Source organism: Pogona vitticeps, chromosome 6, assembly GCF_051106095.1.
Source record: "Pogona vitticeps strain Pit_001003342236 chromosome 6, PviZW2.1, whole genome shotgun sequence".
Lineage (NCBI taxonomy): Eukaryota > Metazoa > Chordata > Lepidosauria > Squamata > Agamidae > Pogona > Pogona vitticeps.
In genome coordinates this window covers 743,734-764,025 of record NC_135788.1, presented here as the reverse complement: position 1 = coordinate 764,025, position 20,292 = coordinate 743,734, and the positions used below count along the sequence as shown (strand labels likewise).

The 20,292-nt window shown below is 59.5% G+C and overlaps 2 protein-coding genes across 8 annotated transcripts; both read left to right on the top strand.

The window, feature by feature from the left end:
- Window positions 1-3,741: 3,741 nt before the first annotated feature.
- Window positions 3,742-13,640, top strand: ZNF467 (zinc finger protein 467). Of its 6 annotated transcripts, none has more exons than XM_073002665.2 (5): window positions 3,742-3,982; window positions 8,606-8,723; window positions 9,268-9,381; window positions 9,986-10,126; window positions 11,009-13,640. In XM_073002665.2, the coding sequence occupies exons 1-5, from the start codon at window positions 3,959-3,961 to the stop codon at window positions 12,955-12,957; spliced, it is 2,346 nt and encodes a 781-aa protein (XP_072858766.2). In that variant the 5' UTR covers window positions 3,742-3,958; the 3' UTR covers window positions 12,958-13,640. The 6 variants fall into 6 exon arrangements, with proteins under 6 accessions (XP_072858766.2, XP_072858767.2, XP_072858768.2 ...); XM_020800220.3 differs by lacking the exon at window positions 3,742-3,982 and adding an exon at window positions 6,636-8,103; XM_073002666.2 differs by lacking the exon at window positions 8,606-8,723 and having other exon boundaries at window positions 3,744-3,982.
- A 3,326-nt stretch (window positions 13,641-16,966) lies between these two features.
- Window positions 16,967-20,288, top strand: LRRC61 (leucine rich repeat containing 61). 2 transcript variants are annotated; one of them, XM_078378273.1, is made up of 2 exons: window positions 16,967-17,216; window positions 18,363-20,288. In XM_078378273.1, the coding sequence occupies exon 2, from the start codon at window positions 18,578-18,580 to the stop codon at window positions 19,373-19,375; it is 798 nt and encodes a 265-aa protein (XP_078234399.1). In that variant the 5' UTR covers window positions 16,967-17,216; window positions 18,363-18,577; the 3' UTR covers window positions 19,376-20,288. The 2 variants fall into 2 exon arrangements, with proteins under 2 accessions (XP_078234399.1, XP_020655892.1); XM_020800233.3 differs by lacking the exon at window positions 16,967-17,216 and adding an exon at window positions 17,279-18,257.
- The last annotated feature ends 4 nt before the right edge of the window (window positions 20,289-20,292 follow it).

Here is a 20,292-nt window from a genome sequence, read left to right as displayed (position 1 = left end):
CACACACACACACACACACACACACACACACACACACACACACACACACACACACACACACACACACACACACACACACACACACACACACGACCAGAGAAAGTGGCTTCTGTTTGGGGCTGGGGCCAATGTGGGGCTTTGCTCTGTCTGCCCCCCCCCAGCTCCTCAGGATCTCTTTGTCTCAGAGTCCGGGGAGGGGGCAGAGTGTGGGGTCTGGAAAGGCTCCCCCTCACCCCACCCAGGTGCACAGGTGGGTTCCCTTGTCCTCCTGCTGCCCAAGAGGCATCTGCAGCAAAGTGAATATCCCTCCCTCCGGCCACTGCCCTCCCCCCCCCGATCTCCCTTGCCAGGACGGCCATCATTTGCAGAGGAAAGAGGACCAAAGTACTGGGGCTCCTTGGTTCTCTCCCCCCCCCCTTTAACCACCAGCCTGACTGTCCAGCAGAGACAAGGGGCCTCAGAAGGGCTGGTGAAAAGTTCGTACGTAATGGACGGAGCAGCCCCTTTGGTTTGGAAAGAGAGGGAAAGATGGAGGGCGGGAGAGAGATGCTTAGTGGGCCAGAGATGTTTCTGGGTAACTAGGATGCCAGTCGGAGGGGGGGGGGTCCAGGCCTTGCTGCCGCCTTTGTCTTCAATCGTCCTCCTGGCCTCGCAATGACTTCTCCATCACACCATGTCCCCGATGCGGATCTACCTTGAGCCCCACTTCCTGGTCTCTGGCTCATCCCTGCAAAGAATTCCAGGGCCCAGCGGGTCACCGGCCCCTTTCGGCCCAGAGCCTCTCCCTCTCCCTCCCTTCTGAACCCTCTGGCCCTCCAGAGAGCCACATTCCCGCACTAGCTCCGGGCCAGACTCAAGCAGAGCACTGCTGCTCCTCCCCAATTCTTACAGCCATTACCCGTCTACACTGGGATTAGCCCCCACACACACACACACGCTGTGAGACTGATGACAGCTAATCCCATTTTCCAGGGGGAGGGGTGCACCTGGGAGACACGGATCTCCGCTTCCGTTACACGGCAATGGTAAAGACAGCTTAGATCCGGGTACGGTTTGGCACTCAGTGGGTCACTAAGTGAACCGTCCATGTCACAACGAAACATCAGGAGTCCTTACAATTAAGTTTACGGTAGTCAAGAGCCATTCAATCTTGGTCCCTCGGCCACACTGAGCAGGAAGCAATGGAAAGGTCAGAAGGTCCCTTTTGGTGTCGCTGGGGACCTTCCCAGAACGGACTTCTCGATTATGCAAGACAGAAGCATATTTATTAGTCCTTGAGAGATGCTCTGCCTAATAATGCGGCAATTATTTTAAGTATTTCTAGCTGATTTCAGAAAAGCCCAGCTTTATGAACTCCAAAGGGCTCGGCTGTTGGAGCAACACATCAAATAAATACTAGTTAACTTCTCCGCACGTTTGCCTCCCCTCACATAAAATGCCCCATCACCCCCCTAAGCCTCACGGTTCTTTTCACCTCCAGGGAGAGAGAGAGAATACTGCTGGAAAGGCTGTCTAATCTTTGGCCTCTCCTGGGGGCAAACCTATTTCTTGATAGGGGCTGCAGGGTTTGGCGACCAGGCAGCCCTTCCTTCCTGTTTCCCAGGGCCTCGTTACACCTGTTCCTGGTTAATCCTGAGCAAGAGTAACCGATGCCATGAAGGGGATGTTTTAGGAAGTACTAACCAATATACAGTATGTGTGCATTACACCATTAAACTCAGGCTTCAAGACGTTAAATTAGAAAAAAAAAATACAGGATGAAAATTGAGATCTGACTATCTTTCCAAATAAAAGCTCTTTTGGAATATTTGCATCCACCGGGAATAATGGCCTCTGCGGGGGACATTCAAAAGCCACCTACAACGACTTAGATGGGATAAGTGTTCCTGGGTGGGAAGTGCTGATCTGAGCCTCTCTACTCCCTTGCTCTCTAAATGAAAGTGTTGTCAGGTGGGGCATGGTCCTCCTGCCCTTTGGTCTGCTTCGGGGACCGGCTGGTTCACTCTTTTTCCCAGCGACCGCATGACGTACAGGCCATTGTGAACCAGCTTGTCCCTTATTCACGCCCACCTGCATTTCTTCGGATCCCCAGCAAAGTCTGCTTTTCTATGGCAAGCAGGACTGCTCTGTTTTGGTTCTGTTCCGTTAGGTGTGATCTGTGGGATCGAACCAAAGTGGATGGCTTCGGCTGCCCCTTTGCTTAAGCCACTTCAGGATCCAATCAGGAGCTATGTTTTTATGCTTTTAATTGTAATGTTTTGTATTGTATTCGTGTTTCCACTGTATTTTATGGTTTTTGTTTTTGCAGTTTTAATGTCTAGTTGTAAACCGCCCAGAGAGTCCCCTGGACTGCAAGGAGAACAAAACTATCCGTTCTGAAGGAAATCAACCCTGAGTGCTCCCTGGAAGGACAGATCCTGAAGCTGAGGCTCCAGTACTTTGGCCATCTCATGAGAAGAGAAGACTCCCTGGAAAAGACCCTGATGTTGGGAAAGTGTGAAGGCAAGAGGAGAAGGGGACGACAGAGGATGAGATGGATGGACAGGGTCACCAAAGCGACCAACATGACATTTGACCCAACTCCGGGAGGCAGCAGAAGACAGGAGGGCCTGGCGTGCTCTACCCCGTGGGGGTCACGAAGAGTCGGACACGACTAAACGACTCAACAGCAACAAAAGCCATCCAGCCCAGGGCAGCCCGGCGGCGGTCTAGTAGTTGCACCTCCGTCCCACACAAGGAAGCGGCTCTGCGGAAAGGGAGAGGAGCCGCCGGTGTCTCCTCGGCCTTCCCAGACGGGAGGGGGGCTGGCTTCCAAGGGGGGGGGCCCTCGACCGCCTCCCTCTCCCCGACGGGTTCGCCCCTAAACCCGGCTAGGCGGCCTCGAGGCGGGCCCCGGTCGCCTGCCCCCCCCCCGAGCCCCAGGCTCCCTCCTTCCCTCCCTGGTCCAGGCCCGACCGGACAAAAGAAGGGGCGGGAGGGGTCGCTCTTATTTGGGGAGGGGGGGGCGGGCGACGGCGAAGCGTCTGCTTCCCGTGAAGGCAGGAGGCGAGGCGAGCCGGGGCATCTTTCGGAGACCGGGCGCCCTCCTCCCGACCCGGACCTCGGAGGGAGGGAGGCGGGCGGACGGGCGGGCTGCCGCCCCTCCGGCCAGCCCCCCCCCCCCACCGCCGCCGCCTTCAGCCGAGCCCGGCTCCTCCTCCGCTGGGCAAACCCGCAGAGTCCCCGGCTCCTGTCCCGGGGTCGGGGCGCTCGCAAGGCCCCCCCCCCGAGGCCAGCGGGGCGGCGGCAGCCGAGCGGAGGAAGGGGGCCCCGTCGCCCTGCTCCCCTCCGGCCCCCGCCAAGGAGCTAGTCCTCAAGCACCGGCCCGGCCCGCCCGACGCCCCGCGCGCCCCCCTCCCCGTCCCCAGCGGGCAGCCGCGCGCTCCCTCCCCTCGGGGGCCCCCTCCGCGCTCCCGCGCCTCTCCACCGCCCCCCCCCGCGGGGGCGAGCGAGCGCGCGGGCGCGGAGCCCGCCCAGGCCCGGAGCCCTGGCCGCGGCGCCTGCTGGGAGGTGTAGTTCCCGCGGGCCTCCTTGCCTTTCCCCGAGCGGCGCTTCTTGGGTGCGGGAACCATCGCCGGGCAGCCCCGGGCGCGCAAGCAAGCAGGCAGGCAGGCAAGCGATCCTCCCGGCCGCGCACGCCCTCCTCGCTCCTTCGGGGATCGGGGCCTGCGGGGGGAGGGGGCGGCGGAGGGGGGGGGAAAGAGGGGCGAGGGCTGCCTGGCGGGACCCTCCCCCCCTCCCGGGGGCACCCCCCCGCCTCGCCGCGCTCCCCTTGGCATCCCCTTGGCCGCGCCCCGCACTGGGAGGGGGGCTCCCCAGGACCGGCGGGGGGGGCCAGCGAGCGAGGGGGGGACGGAAGGAGGTCCGGGGGTCGGGAGTGCTGATCCTGCCCCCCCGCGTGGAGGCTCCGCGCTCACGGATGGCCGTCGGGGCGGCCGCCCAGGTAAGGACAAGGGAGGACGAAGGGGTGGGCAGGGAGGGGCCGCGGGGGGGCTGGGGTGGGGGCAACCGCAGGGAGGGGGCCTGATGCGGAGGGGGGGCCAAGGAGGAAGGGCCGGGTGGAGGGGTGGCAGGGCGCCGCTTGGCCCCGGAGAAACGGGGGAGGGAGGCGTTACAGTAACGGGACTCGTTCCTTCCGAAGGTCCCGCTAACTCACAAAGTGGGGACGGGCTGGACGCCTGGACACCTTTCGCGGGGGAGGGGCTCCTGCGCGTGTGGGGTGGGGGGGTGGGTCGGGAGACTGCCTAGCCGAGGGTGGCGCGGGCCTCAATCCAATGCATGCCTTTTTTTTTTTTTTTTGAAAAAGCTAAAATTATGGCAAAGTAGGTATCTTTCGCTGACTTTATTTTGCCTGGAAAAAAGTTTCAGGACCTTCTGCCCACCGGAACCCAACCCCTCCTTGCCTCATTCCAGACGTGGCAAAAAAAAAAGGCAGCAGAGGGAGAGAGAAAGGCTCTTTGCACATGCTCAGAGACTCTAGGTGTCGGTCCTTCCCCCTTGACAGACACCCAAAGCAAGCCTGGGTGGCTGCTGGGAGAACCTGGGCCTCTGCTTTGAGGGGGGGGCTCCCCATTGCACAGAAAGGGGCCTCTGGAGGGCCTCGTGCTGTTAGCTCACTTTGGGGAGGGGGGTGCCCTTACACACCCACCCCCAACCCGTCGCCACACTGGGTGTGTGCCCTCTGCCAGGGCCTGCAATTCTGGGCAGCTTTACTCAAGGGTGGTTGCATCCACCCTTTCCCTCCTTGTGGCTGGGAGGAGCAGAGGGGCTTCTGGGCAGGGGCGGTGCTGACAGACACCCCCCCCCGGGGGGGAGCCACATGGAGGGGAGCTCTGAGATCCAGACTGGGGTGACCAACTTCATGATCAAAAAGCCACTGGTGGTTCCATTCATGGAACGTACTGTATGTCCCTGGGATGGGTTTTGGAAAGCTTTTACGGATGACTTGGTGGAGAGGGGAGAAGGGGGTGGTGTTGGGGGGGGCGGCGTGGGCGATGGCTGTGCAACAAAAATAGATTTGGTCGCTGGCCGGGAGAAACACACAAAGCCAGAAGGATCTGGGCCCCCAGAGCCATTGAACAGCCTGCGTGCATCTCTGTGTGTTCTCACAAGCATCATGGTGCTATTTCTGCACCAACAACACTCTGCATCGCCCTCGGTGACCTCTCTTGGAGCGCGGCAGCCGTCCTGGCAAAGGCCAAGTGGGATTAGACGGCCGGGCCCAGAAGCTCCGTGAGCGTCCTGCCAGATTCTCCAGGCAAGTCCACGGGCTGGGCCTTATGGAGACCCCTCACCCTCTGCTTCTTTGTTTGGCAATTGGGGGGGGGGGGTAGACTGCCTCTGGCCAAGGAGGCCCACGACAGACCTAAGATCCATGACAATTGCAGCCTCTTGTGGCAATGAGTTCCAGGGGCGGCTTTTTGGCTTTTGTACTGTACTTTGGTTTCGGGTTTTTTCTCTCTGTGCGCCAGCTGAACAAAATCCCTCCGCCTTGCTAGTCCAGAGCCTACTGCCAAACCGTTCTGTAGAATGCTGACTTTTCCCATCTGACCTGCGACCGCCCTGTTTTACGCCGGAGCAGAGACAGGGGAGGCGGGCGGACAAAGCGTAGAAAGCTTTTCTTGGCCCTTGAACCAAGGCCCTGCCACCAATAATGTTACCCTTTCTCTCCATCCCTGGTACTTTGAGGTCTGTGAAAGTGCTGCCTGAGGGCCGCCCTTTGGGGCAGGCTGCGAAGGCAGGCCATTGGGGCAGGCCTGGGGGACCCCCTTCCCAAAGACAGGAGGGGGCGTCCTTAGGAAGAAGCAGCCAGACCCCCCCTTTCTCCCAGGAAGGTTCTTCAGGTTTGTCCTCCAGACACTCTTCCCCAATGAAGGATGGATGTGGGGTTCCCTTCTGCCCCCCCCATTCCTGGTTGATGGATGCTGTGGGGGAAATGGGGGTGAGAAAGCAAGCGCCTCGGGGCTGTGAGCTGATCCCCTGGAAGGGACTCTCCTTTGTTCCAAATTAGTTCACGTTGGGGGGGGGGAAGGACCTTGAACAGGGTTTGGGAAGCAGACGTGAGCGAGAGCTTCCGAGGTGGCGGCCAGCTTGGAGGTCCTTACCAGGGATCTCCAGTGGGGGCCAGGGGGGTGGGTGGGCGAGGGCCAAAGAGGTAGGCGGCTTTGGGTCTGAGCTTGGACTTTGCATGCGCTCAGGGCCCCCCCCCCTCCGGCTGTTAAGAGAGCCCCGGCCAACCCAGTGCGGGAGGTGGAATTTCTGGCCATGCTGCTGGGGGGGGGGGGAGACGCATGGGGTGGTCGGAGAGGTGGGTGAACTGGGTCCTCCCTGCCCCACCGCCCCTACTCGGGGTCCTGCTGGCTGTGGGGTAGCAGGCCACATTTCGGAGAGTGGGTGGGACCAGGAAGCCGGAGAGGGTAAGGAAAAGGAGGTGACGTGGAAAGGGTGGGAGAAGGGGAAAGAGAGGAGGGGAAAAGGGACGGAGGGAGGGAGGGAGGGAGGGAGGGAGGAGGAGAAACAGCAGGAAGGGGTGGGCGATGGAGCCCGGCCTGTCAGCAGGGCGGGGAGAGGGAGGGGGGAAGCGAGGGGCGGGGGGGTGGCCGCCTGCTGCTGGCGGTGGTGGCAGTGGTGGCAGCTGTTGTGGACAGGGAGTTGCAGGAGCAGAGCGGAGCAGAGGGTGGCCGGTGGGGGGCTGGAGGAGCTGGCTGGCTTGGCAGGCGGTGGCCGGCCTTCCTTCTTTTCCTCCTCCAGAGAGCAACCATCGCCCCTTTCCAGCTGTTCTTTTCTCCAGCTTGGAGCAGAGTGTTAGCTTTTTTTTTATTTTTTTAAAGGAAGAAAGGAAAAAGAAAGAGGAGAAACTGTTTCAAATTCTACCAAAGGAACTGGACAGTCCTCAAAAGGAGGCTGGTGGCTTCCAGAGGAGGAGGCTGTTGTCATGCAGATGCCCTGCCTCACGGGCTGGGGGGGTGGGGGGGAGAGGAGCCCTGAAGGGGCCTTCATCCCATTATCACCCCATCTCCTTCTCATCACCAGAAGGAGGAGGAGAAGACCGCAGAAAAAAGAGGTTTCTTCGTTAATAAACACGGTAGCCTCTTAGGGGTCGCAAGACTCTTTGCTCAGAGACGAAGCGCAGGTCCAAAGGATCCCCTCGGAGGTGGGAGGCCAGAAAAGAGACCCCCTTTGCAGAATGAGCGACGTCTCAGCTGTGGGACGGCTGCCGGAGATCCCAGTCCCCTGGGAAGTCCTCTTGCACCAGGTGCAAGCAGGCAGGAGTGGAAAAAGTGAGAACACCAGAAACATATTATGGACCTCCAGAGAACCCCCTCGTGTCCCACCCAGGCATCTCCTGGTGGCTCTTCAAATGAGGCAGGCCCCCACACGTCTACTCGGAGGCAGGCCCCACCCTTGGGGTGGCGGTGATGCTTCCAAGTCTGTACCTGTGGGATGACAGGCTGAATTTCTCGGGACTTAAATTCTGGAGGAGAAAGGGGCATCAGAGTTGAGGCAGCGCAGCCCCTGCCCGGTGGACCTGCCCAGAAAAAAACTGGCGAGACTGGCAGGTGCCAATGCAGTGGGGCTTTTGGATTAGGGGGCTCCTGGGCATCTGCAAGTGAGCCCGAGGCCTGCCCCGGTGCAGGACACCATGGCCTATCAACCCTGCGCCTGCAGGCGCTGCTCCTCACGGTCCCGCAGTGCGGAGGAAGCACCTTGGCTTTGCACAGCAAGAAGTCACCAGCGTGCCCCCTGACTCCCCCCCCATTCCAAGGGACAAGTGGGAGAGACCCCTGAGGGGGGGGACGGAGCCGCCACCTGGACCACGCAGGATGTGTTTCCATCACCACGACCCCGTATGGCTCGTTCCAAGTAGAGAGCAGACCCGGGGGGGGGGCAATGCCTAAATGGCCAATCAACACTCAGGTGATCCCACTGATTTGAGGGAGGGGTCTCTGCTAGGCTAGGTTCGCCGCCCCCCCTCCTTATAAACAGCTGGGACTAGCAGTCGGATCCTGGTCAGTGGGTTACGTCTGAGGAAGTGGACTTGCCCACGAAGGCTGGCATTAAAAGGTAACAGCCCGTAAAGTGCCACAATGTTTTTGCCCTTTTAGTTTTTCTTGGGTTCTTGTGTGATAGGGCTGGAATCTCCGCCGGGAGCCGGGAAGACATTCTTTCTTGGGCCTGCGGCTCCCAGACGGCCCACCCACCACCCCAGGTGGTGTGGCCTCTGGCTGGTGAGGATGGTTCGGTGATGTCCAAAGCTCTTGCGCGCGCCCTTGGGAGTTGTGATGATGGCAAGAGCTCTGCTTTTTAAGCCTGGCCCACAGGGGAGATGTTCTGTCTGGCCCCCCAGGCTGGTCCCCTGCAGAGGGCGGTCTGCTTGCTGTCAGGGTGAGGCCCCTTGGGCAACCCCATCGTTGCGTCTTCCAGGGAGGGGAGGCCAGCTGGTGGCTCTCTGTGCAGAGGACTTCTGTGTGGCTTGTGGAGCTGGTGCACCGGGTGCCCGTGTCGGGTCAGGGAGCCACACCCAGGAAGTATGCCCTCACCTGCAGATGGCCTTGGATGCTTGCAGGTGCCCGTGCGGGGTGAGGACGCCGCGGCAGCCCTTTATCTGGCCCCAGAGCGGTGGAGAGGCTGGGCCGCCCATGAGGACACCATGCGGGAGAACTACGGCGCCTCTGTGGCTCTGGGTAAGGAGAGAAGCCCACCCAGCCCCTGGTCCTTCGGGCCAAGTGGGCCTTGAGAGATGAAACTGGGCCGGCAGCCTCTCTGGAGAATCTTCCCTGGCATGTCCCAGATACCAGGGAGTGGATCCCAGTGGATGGGCAGGCAGAGCAGTTTCCAAGAGAGGAGGTGGAAGGAGACGGCCAGAAGTCAAGATATGTTATGTCTGCAGCATTCCCACTGTCTACCAGGGAGGTGACCTGATCAAAAAATGAGATCAGATTAGCCTGACAGGATTTGTTCTTGACAAATCCATGTTGGCTCCTAGTTATTATTGCATTGCCTTCAACTTGCTTGCAGAGTGACTGCTTGATAATCTGGTCCTGGGGTTGCTTTCCAGCTGACCGGTCTGTAGTTCCCAGGTTCCTCCTGTTTTGAAGTCAGGTACAATGTTAGCCCTTCTCTGATCCTCCAGCAGTGGTTTTGCCTGTCATTTTCTTGAAACCACCTCCCTTCTATCCAGACTGGGATCGCAATGACCCGGAAACGTCACCCTTTCTCTTTTTCCAGGGTCTCCTGTTGCAAAGCCCGATATGGTTGCCCGTCTGGAGGAAGGCGGGCCACATCCGGCCAAGGATGAGAGGGAAGCCAAGCTGAGAGAGCCACCCGATGGTGCCAGTGCAGGTCAGAGATGACCAGGGGAATCCTTTAATGGCAAACGTGAGGCTGACCTGAAGGCTAGCGTGCCGGGCAGCCCACGAGGTCACACGGAAGGGTGCAGTGAACCACCCAGCGCCAGGAGAGGAGAAAGGAAAGGCTGCTGGCCATCCAAACGGACTGGCCTGAGCAGTCGTTGTCCCTGGGAGGACAACGTTGATGAAGCAGGGCAAGATGAACCATCTCCAGATGCGTTCCCTGCCATCTCCTGTAGGGTCGGGTCCTCCGGGATTGGTGTGGTGGTTTTTCAATCACAGCCGCTCGAATCACAGGGTGCAAGCACAGCAGGGTCCGGGGACCTAGCAACCGTCGCTCTGGGGCGGCGTCGAGGGGATGGCAACTTCTGCCCCATTTCACGTTTGGCCTTGAAAGCCTCCCCTGAGTTCTCGCTGCCTTCGGCTGCTGCTGTTGGGTTCCCTTTGTGCAAAGTCAGGATTGTTCTCTTCAGGAGCAGAACCTAAAAAGTTCTGGGAGTCATTGGAGTGGGAGTTCACACACCCCAGCCCCCCAAATTGCTAAGTGGAACTGTGGCTCTCATCTGCTGCCTCCTGCTCTCGCTCTCTCGCATCAGCAGGTCCTGTAGCACGAGGGACAGAGCAAGCAGCGAAGGGTGAACAGCAGCATCTGCAGCCACCACCACCACCGCCGCCACCGCCTGGAGTGGACCAGCGAGGGACCGGAGAGCCAAAGCAGCTGGAAAGGAGTTGCCCAGGTAAGGACCGCGGCATCCTTAGCCAAGTGGCAGGGAAATGTGGGGAGAGACCGGCGCCGGGCTGCAGGTCGCTCTGCTCCAGGCCTCGAGGGAGGCCCAGTCCCTCAAAGCCTGGCGATGGATATCCCGTGGGCAGCCCAGCCGGTGCTTGCTTTGGTGTCCACCCCCTCCCCCATAAACCAACCCTGGTGTCTACTTGGGAGGCTTCTGGGCAGGGCTCAGCACCGGGACCTGCTTTAGTTGCCGGGCCTTTGCCGCTTCTGCAGGAGATCCGCAGCTGAACCACCCCAGAGGGTTGGGTGCCCGGCCTCGGCTCAAGCCTCTGTCGTGAAGGACGGCCGGCCCCCTTCCTAGGGGGTCCATCTTGCTTTCATGTCCGATGCTCTTCCCATCAAGAAGTCCTTGGAAATGTTCCCTTGAAGTCTTCTCTCCTGCCCCTTCAGCCCCTTGCTCTGGCTCTTAGCCTCTGGAAGAGAGAGAGGGAAAGAGGGAGGGAGGGAGGGAGGGGGAGGAGGAGGAGGAGAGGGCACAGCTTGGAAAAGGCCGCCCCCAGACTGCAGTTCATGAAATCCTTGGGGAGCGACGCTGGTGGCCATTCTGGCTGCGGGACTCCCGGAAGCCTCAAAAGGTGTATTTCCAAGTTCAGGGAGGGAGGGAAAGCAGCCTTTTCTTCTGGCTAGTTCCAGAAGGGTGCTCTCCTTATCCTTTCTTCTCTGTTATTTTTTTTGGGGGGGGGCGGCACTTAACATCATTGTTTGCTGGGGGGGGGGCTGATGGTGATCCCTGTCCCATGCTTTGTGCCATAGTCCCGCCTGCTCTCTCCGGCTCCCACCCGGGCCACCGGCTCAGCTTCTCCCGCCTTTGTCCTTTCCGTCTCCGCAGGCGAGTGGCTGATCCGGACCGTGAAAGTGGAGGCCGAGGAGTACTCGGAGTGGCCGGCCGGGCTGAGCGCAGAGGTGCTGCTGTCGGGCCTGCCCACCGGGGGGGTCTGCAAGTCCGAGGGCCTGAATCCTGGGCAAGGGTACCCCGCCGGACACGGAAAGCTGGGCTCGCTCTCGGGCCTGGCGCTGCAGCAGTGGCAAATGCTGAGCGAGGAGAAGGCCCCTGGTTGCCCCAAGTGTGAGCGCCCCCGAACCCCTGCGGGCGGCACGCCCGGAGACGCCCGGCCACGCCCCTTCGCCTGCCCCCAGTGCGGCAAAGCCTTCGGCAAGAAGGCTCACCTGACTCGGCACGCCCGCGTCCACACCGGAGAGCGGCCCTTCGCCTGCTCCCACTGCGGCCGCCGCTTCTCGCAGAAGATCCACCTGGGCTCACACGAGCGCGTGCACACGGGGGAGCGCCCCTTCCCTTGCGACCGCTGCCCCAAAAGCTTCCGCAAGAAGACGCACCTGGTGCGCCACCAGCTGACCCACACCGGCGAGCGCCCCCATGCCTGCCCCTTCTGCGCCCGCAGCTTTGTGCACCGCCGGCACTTGCTGCAGCACCAGCACCTGCACGAGGAAGGAAGCGCGCCACACGGGGAAGGTTTGGAGCTGGGCCGAGTTGCAGGGACTTGTGGAGGGCCCCCGCCGGACCCCGGGCAGGCCGCAGACCCCCACGGGGCCCCCAGCGAACATGAGCAAGCCCTCCCGGCCTCTGTGGAGCTGGGGCAGGCTGGAGGCCCTTGCCGAGACCCAAGTGGACTGGGGCTGACCCCCCTCTTGTACAGGGATGAGGCCGCACTGGGACCCTTCCCCCCCTCTTGCCTGGGGCCCACGGAGCCTTATCCGGCTGCTGTCCTGTTCAAGGCACAGGTGGAACCAGAAGTGGGCAGAGGGCTCCCATGCATGGACCACGCTATGCCCCCGAGGGAGGCGGTGACGCTGAGCGTTCCTTTCCCGGGGCCGGGACAGTGTGGGCCCCTCTGTGGGGCCGAGGTCCAGGCAGTGGACGGCATCCTCTGCATGGACCAGGTCAGCAAGACCGAACCGGAGGAAGAGGGGAATCCCTGCCAGCCGTCTGATGAGAAGCCATTCCTTTGCTCCGACTGCGGGAAAGCCTTCGCCTGGCGGAAGAACCTGGCCTCCCACCAGCGGCTCCACGCCGAGGGGGGGCACCCCTTTTCCTGTGCCGAGTGTGGCCGGGGCTTCAGTGACAAGCGCCACCTGACCGCGCACCTGCGTGGGCACATGGGACTGCTGCCCTACGCTTGCCCGCACTGCGAGAGAAGCTTCGCACACCGAGCTGGGTTGGCGGCGCACCAGTGCGGCGGCCATGCGGGCCAGCGCCCCTTTGCCTGCGGCGAGTGCGGGCGCTGCTTTGCGCACAAGAGGCACCTGCAGAGGCACCGGCGCAACCAGCACTCGGCCGAGCGCCCGTTCTCCTGCGCCCAGTGCGGCCGCACGTTCAGCACCCGGGCCAGCCTGCTGGCGCACATCAAGTCTCATGCCGGCCAAAGGCCCTTCGCCTGCCCGCTGTGTGGCCGGGCCTTCAGCCGAAAGTCACATCTGGCCCGGCATGAAGCTGTGCACACGGGGCTGCGCCCTCACGCGTGTGCCCAGTGCCCACGGCGATTCAGCTCCAAAACCAACTTGGTGCGACATCAAGCGGTGCACACCGGCCTGCGCCCTTACATCTGCACCCACTGTGCCCGGAGCTTCAGCCGCAAGACTCACCTCTTGCGCCACGAACGCACTCACACCACGGCCCCCTTACCTAGCGCCACCAATTGGGCAGTTGCCACGCCAGCGAGCGGCCTGACCCAGCAACACCAGCAGCCAGAGATGCAGCTGCAGACACAGCCCCCCCTCATTTTCCCCATGGCCTTTGAGTCGACATGGCATGGACATTGACCCATCTGTGCTGCAGGCGAGGCGCTCCGTGTGAACAAAACAGTAACTGTTCGTGAAAAAAGAGGAAAAGAGTTCTCTGCTACAGAACCCATTTTAGTGGCCTGAACAAAATGCCTGTTAAGCATTGTTTTGTATAATTCTGAAAGCTTGGCTCTTTCACTGCCTCAGTGAAATGAAAATAAATGAAACTTTACTTAGTTTATTTCATTATTGCTAGTCGCAGGTATGGACTATGAACATAAGGCACTGAAAAATAAGCTCCCCACCTCTGACTGACCTTTCTGGCTGACCTTTCCCGTGTCACCTAAGATTTTGATCAAGTACTGCCTCCATCAACTCAAGTTTATCTTCACTGTGAGATAACAGTCACTAGAGCCGTGGACTGGAGGGCACAGGATCTGTGGGTGCTCGGCAAGAGTAGGCGGTGTGGATGCCTGGGAGAGTCATCTGGACTTGACTGCCAGCCGGCTCCTGTCGCAACAAACCCTTTCAGTATTCCAGTGCTTTCAACTTTGAAAAAAAGATAACAGGAACCAATTTTTAAAACAAGCAGCTTGTTTTAGCAATGTCATATGGAAAATGTAAATTATATTTTCAAAAATCTCAGCTGTAAACAAAAATAAAATAATAAACGTCTGCCTCTAGTCCAGATGCTTTTAAGGACAGAAGCAGTGTTTCAAATATCCTAGTTGTATCTGAACTAATGTCGTTTGAGACAAAAAATGGTGTCGTGGCTACAATTTTTAGATGCTGTGTGCCGTTTAAAATAATATAAACCAAAGTTTGGTCAGACTCTTCAGAAACTTTCTACAGTTAAGACATTGCCACACCTCCAAGGCCATGTTAACTTCCCGTTTGAAAATCTGCCTGCCTTGCTCTGAATCCAGATTGCCGTTATAATTCATGTTCTCTGTTATTAATACTGCTACACATTCATGCTAGTGGGCCAGGAAAATAATTTCCATTTCTCTGTATTGGCTAATTGTGATATTACATCCCGAAAATGCTTAGAAAAATGTGACTCAGAATGGCTGCTGAAAATAATTTTCAAAAGTAACTAGAAAAGTTACACCCTACACCAAGAGTAATGATAGCTTTTGAAATATAACTTATTTGGACCCTTGCTACCCCAAGGTAATTACAGTAGTTAACAGTAATGATTTGCACCACTGCTCTGATAGGCAGGCGAGTGGTATTAAATACTGAATCCCTAATTTTGCACTGTAAAATGGAAGTGGCAGTTATCCCGGCGGCATAGAGCAATGATTGTGAAGGGAGCAGGATGCAGACCTTGTACGTGCGTGGCCCAGATTTCCGGCTCAGGGCTGAGACTCTGGGCCAGACCGGGCTGCCATTTTGTTTGATGTTCCTCCGCCACGGAACGGGCCTCTCCCCTCAGACGTTAAAGGCACCCTTATCAGAAGCTTCTCAGCTGCTCCGTCCACCCTTACAAGTTTCCAGAGGATGAAGGGAGATAAGAATTTCAGATTCCAAAGTGGCAGAAGAACCAACCCACTGGGCGTCCTGTAACATTAAACACCACATCAACCAGCGAGGTTTTTCTGCAGAGATCTGCTAAATATTGGAGGGGGGGGAATCGTGATGCAGGTACTCCCCCCTATATCCTACCACACATTAATGTCAGTGAGGAGAAAAAAAAACATTGTCACTTGCAGACAGGGGCTCCTTTGCTGTTGGGGAGAAGCCAGCAAGCGGGGCCTTCTCTCTGCATCAGAAGTGTCCCGGTCGAGGGAACGAAGGCCTCTTGCAGATCGCGTGCAAGACCCTGGGGGAAGCCTCTCTCTCTCTCCTTTCTTGGTCCTTTGAAGGCCTTCAGCCCTACACTATAGGGAGGGGGGCTTCTTCTACTCCCATACCCCCCCCCCACGCCCTGATAGTGTATTGTGGTTGCATGGTTGAGGTTTTACTTCCCAAGGAATTGGCAAGTCAGCTTTCTTTTGGGAAGACACACACACACACACACACACCCGTGGCTTGTTTGTGGTGTTCCATCGTCTTGTGTTTTTTCCCCCTATGAATATTGCAGAGCTGAGCAGATTATATCGGCGTGGGGTGCCGAAAGAAGCACCCGGTGGGCATAGCACCAGATGGAGAGGGCTTCGGCCCCCTGGCCCTTCTGCCTGGTCTTTTCCTCCCTCGTGCAGCCCCTGCTTCCCCCCAAGGAGACGGTGGGCGCTGGTTAACATTCGCTGTGCCCAGGATGCGGGCGTGGGCCACGCGGGCGCCGAATCCAAGAGAATGCCAGCACTCACAATCCCAGCATTCAGCTCTTTGAACTTTGAGGTGCTGAAGACTCCAGATTTCGAAAGCAGGAGGCTTTGAAAACAACATGTTTACATTGTTCTATTGATTAACTATCTAGGTGTAGTGGTGGAGGTGATGTGTGACCAAGTTCTTTCTGATTTGTAGCCATCCTAATAAAGCTTTTGAGCTCTCCCAGGTGTTCAAAGGAGTCGTTTCATCAGCTCCTACCTGCGAGTTTCCATGGCTGGAGAAAAATTTGAACCCAGGTCGCCTGGATCCTAATTTTGATTCTTTACAGATAGTCGGACAGTGTCATCGAAGCGACCAACATGACTTTGACCCAACTCCAGGAGGCAGTGGCAGACAGGAGGGCCTGGCGTGCTCCGGTCCATGGGGTCACGAGGAGTCGGATACGACTGAACGACTCAACAACAACAACACCTCCATTGGCTGTCATCCTTGTTAACAACCCAATTTCATTTCCAGAGTAATGTATCTTAACATTTTTATCCAGTTTGCCCCTTCCTGCAACAATTTCATGAGATAAGTCCTGGTTATTCCCCTTTTATAAATTTTCTCATTGGAGAATCACATTTGTAATCATTTCAGGGCTCCAGATGTTAATCTGCGATCATTCTACACATCATGACCTGTGTTTTGCCTACTTCTTCCTGCCTAACTTTACCAGCAAAAATAAAACAAGATAAAGCAAATAGTAATAAAGTTCCGGAAGGCCGGGCGGGATGGCTTCCTACTACTGGCTTTTGGCTGCCTAGTGATGGGGGTCCCTCCGCCATCCTTGGCTCAAAGGTCAGGTAAAGGGCAGGAAAAGGACTTCCGAAACAAGGGAGGCCAAAGAACTGACGGCCCACTGGGGGGGGGGAGAGAGAGAGACCCCCTCCTGCCCGAGGATTCTAGAGGCGGCTCAGGCTTCTTCGCTTTTTTTAAAAGATTCCCTGGCCCAGAGCGCTTTCTGAAAATGTGAAACGATATACTGTATATGGTTTTTGGAAGAGGTCGCCGTGGTCGCCTGTGCAACTTGCACATCGGTCAAAATCCACAGAAACAAAGCAAGACCAGACAAAACTGGGGCCACACCTTTAAAGGCGAACGACGGTGATATTTTAATGATGCGAGCTTTCGCGGCCCCGCTCCCCCGGGTCAGGCGGAGGGAAAGGAGGAGGCGCGGCGGAAGGAGCGGTCCCTGCCTTCCCGCGCGGACCAGGGGCATCCTAAGGACCTCTTCTTCTTCTTCTCCTTCTCCTTCTTCCCGGGCTGTTGGAGAGGCGGCGGGCGGGGGGGGTGTCTCTGCTGCTGCTCCTCCTCCGCCTCCTCCGTCCTGCCGACCGGCTCCTGCCGCTCCCCGGAGGGAGGCCTGAGGAAGCGGGCTCGGGCTCCGGGAAAGCCGGCGGTGCGGAAGCCGGCCTTTCTTTCAAGCCTTTCTCCTCCCCCCCCCGCGCGCGGGCGCTTTTTTTGCTCCCCTCCCCCCCCTTCCTTCGGGGTTTTGGCCAGGGCGCCTTCCTGGCCTTCCCGGTGTCGACCCCCCTCCCCGAGAGAAGCCCGACGGCGGCCGCCCCCCCCCGCTGCAAATAAAGGCCCGGAGGGGGGGCGAAGAGGGTCCCTACCTCCCCGGGGGGGGGTGCGTGCGTGCCTGTGCGCGTGTGTGTGTCTGAGAGCCCGGCTGGACGCGGCCGCAGGAGCGCCTCCCTTGCAGAGGTAGAGGAAGGGGGGGGGCGTTGAACCAAGGGGAAACCCAGCCCACGGAATCCTCGGGGTCGGGGGGGGGCGAAAGAAAGAAAGGAAACCCCCCCGCAGGAATGCAAGGCCTCCCCCCCCTCGGCGCGCTCTCTTTAACGGGGCGCCCGCGCCGGCAACGTGTGTGGGGGGTGTCCACCGCCCTCACGCCCTCCCCGCGCGTTGCCATGGCAATGCGGCCCGGGTTCCTAAGCCGGGGAGGAGCAGGGGCGGCGGCGGCGGCCTTGCGGGGGGGGGAGGTAAGAAGGGACCGGGGGTGGGGTGGGGGGGCCAAGCCTTTGCAAGAGGGGGGGGGAGACTGCCGTTGGGTGCGGGAGGGGTCGCCGGGGCGGTGAGTGCGGCGGGGATCTCCTCCCTCCCCCCCCCACCGGGAGGACTGGGGATCCAGCAGTCAGGCATGGCATTGGGGTGCATCGGGGGGGGGGAATGACCCACCCCTGTGGACCCGCGTCGGCTGGTGTCCGTCTTTACAGATCGGGGGGGGGGGTCTGTGTTTGGCAGCCTCCTCCAGCCCCCCCACCCCCCCGCTAGCAGGGGTCTCCATGGCAACCTCGCCCGGATGGCCGCCCGACCCTTTGCCGGTGGGCTGCAGAGCAGGCGGGGAGGGGGGAGCCGCCGCCCGGCCCCGGTCCCCCCCCCCTCGGTGCTCCGCCTGGAGCTTTCCCTGTGCCTCCGAAATGAACACGGGTCAAGGAGCAGCGGAAAGCCTGGGCTAGGACTGGAGGATCTGGGTTCAAATCCCGGCTGGGCTATGGAATCGCATTGGGTGGGCGAGCGGGTGGGGTTTGCCCATGGCCAGCCTTTCCTTAATCATTGGGTGGGCGAGAATCATCTGAGAACTGCAGAGCTGGAAAGGGATCCATCCTGTGGGGCATCCAGTCCAGACCCTGTCAAGGCAGCACCGAGGGGGAATCGAACTCCCAAGGTCTGGCTCCGCAGCCAGAGGCCTCAGCGCTGAGCCTCAGAGTTCCTGTTAGAGCCACCATCACTTATAAATCGCCTTGCCAGCACAGGGCGGCAGCAAAGGAGCTGGGAAGGATGGCTGGGAGGGGTCCCAGCTCTGCACAGAACGAAGAGATGTTCCTGAGTTAAGGGGAGAGCATCAGCCCCTGTCTGAGATATTGATATAGATATATATACTGTATATATAAGTCCAGACCTGTTGTTACTCTTGGTCTCCATGATTCAGAGATGCCAGTGATGATCACCCTTTAGCAACATTGTGCACAAAGCCCGTGTTGCAAGTTAGGAACACAGCGGCACTTTCTCTCTTGCAAACGGTAAGCCCATCATCCCCAGGGTAAGGCAGTCTGGTGGCCAGGGGGGGTTGGTTGGTGAGTGTCCGCCGCCACCCTTTGACCCTGCACCCTCTTCCTCCCTTCCAGGAGCTGTAACAAAAAGCGCCCTTCGGGATCTCCGTCTGGAGCAGAAGCAGCGGCAGGCGCCCACGGAGAGATAAGGGACCGTTCCTAACACATTGTCCACTCCTGGCCAGCGGCCACGTGGGCCGTGACATGAACACGGCGTTTGGGTTTGGGGGCACTTCAGACTGCCTTGGAGAGGAGCCTGCCTTTTTGGCAGTGCGGCGGCCTCCCCCAGCATGGAGCCCCGGACGGAGAAGGGTGAGGAGGCGGAGAGCGTGAAGATCACGTCCCAGCTGCTGAAGGCCAAGACGGGGGAGTTCGATCTGGAATCCATCCTGCTGCTGAAGCTGCGCGGCCTGGGCATCGTGGACCTGGGCTGCCTGGGCGAGTGCGCCAGCCTGGAGTGGCTGGACCTGTCCGGCAACGCCATCACCCACCTGGGGCCCCTCGCCTCGCTCAAGGCCTTGGCCGTCCTGAACGTCTCCTCCAACCGGATCGCCAGCCTGGAGCCTCTGGCCGGCTGCGAGAACCTGCAGAGCCTCAATGCCGCCGGCAACGCCCTGAGCAGCCTCCAGCAGCTGCAGTGCCTGACGGGGCTGCGCCAGCTGGAGAGCCTGCGCTTCCGCAACCCTGTGGGCCGCCTCAGCAACCCCTTCTGCGCCTCACCAGGCTACCGCGCCGCCATCGCTGAGATGTTCCCGGCGGTCAAAGTGATTGACGGCGAGAGGGTCTCGGGGCAGGGCAGCGAACTCTACCACCTCTGCCAGGACCTGGACGACTCCCTCAAGGGCTCCCAGGGGGCTGGTGGGGCAGGGGCCACCGCGCTGGCCGGCCCAAGCAAGCCCTGGGTGGAGGAGGGCTACTGGGCCGGCCGGCCGGCCAGGAGGAGCTCCATCGTGGAAGAAGCCTACAAGCAGTTCAACGAAGTCCTGCAGGAGTGCCGGGAACTGAGCAAGCGAGCCGAGGACACCATCTCCCAGGCCGAGCGGACCCTGAACATCCGGCCGGACTCCAGCTCCTCCTATCTGTTTTGAACAGCCCTGAGGGCCCCGATTCCTTCCCTTGGCGTCCGTTTGTCCACTCCTGTCCTTCACGAGACAGTTGGCCTTGGAGCCGGAGAACCTCCTGCTTGACCCAGGGTCCCCGTTGGGAGCTGGCTGGCCGTGTGTGTGTGTGTGTGTCTGTCTGTCTCCAAGGCCCTTTTGCAGAAGGCTTCACCCCTTCCCTGCACCTCGTCAAGGCTGTCCCACTAATGAGCAGCCCTCTCTGGTCATTAAGGTCCTCTGCTGTCTGTCTGTCAGTCGGAGAGGAGCCTTTGGTCAAGGGAATCTGGGGTCAAGCGTTAAGCCAAGAGGGTTTTCTACGCAGGCAGCAGGACCCCTGGTTTGGTCGTCAGGACTCAGCTCAGCCCCCCTCCCAGAGCTTCCATGTTACACCTGTGCCACCTTTGAAGCTGGCTTGTAAAAATGAGTCAGAGGGGGGTCCGGATGTTCCTTGCCCACCTCCCCGTTTCAATGCCTGGGAACACTAGAGCTTGTGTTCTGGGGAACTGTCACAGCAATCCCGAGGACCCACTTGCCACCCTGCTCTGTGGTAGCTCTGGAACAGGGAGAGGGAGAGGCTTCCCGGCTCTCTGGTTGCGGGGGGGGGCAAGGAGGGGATGTGCCTCAAGGGGGCTTCGCTTCTCCCATGGGGGGTGTAGAGTGGGAGGTCAACTGTAGTGCAAGCTGCTGAGGAGATGGGTGGGATTCACCTCAAGCCCTGGAAGAGAGGACGGTCAAACAGCAAAGACTGCCTGGAATCAGAGGTCAGGGCTGAACCAAGGCTGGGCTCTGGACCCTGTCGTCTATCTGTCCCTTTCTCTCTCTGGCCGCCCGCTGTGTTGAAGCAGTGTGGGGCAACTGTACAGGTCTGGCCCGTGAAATAAACCTGGTGTTTCCCCAACCAGCCC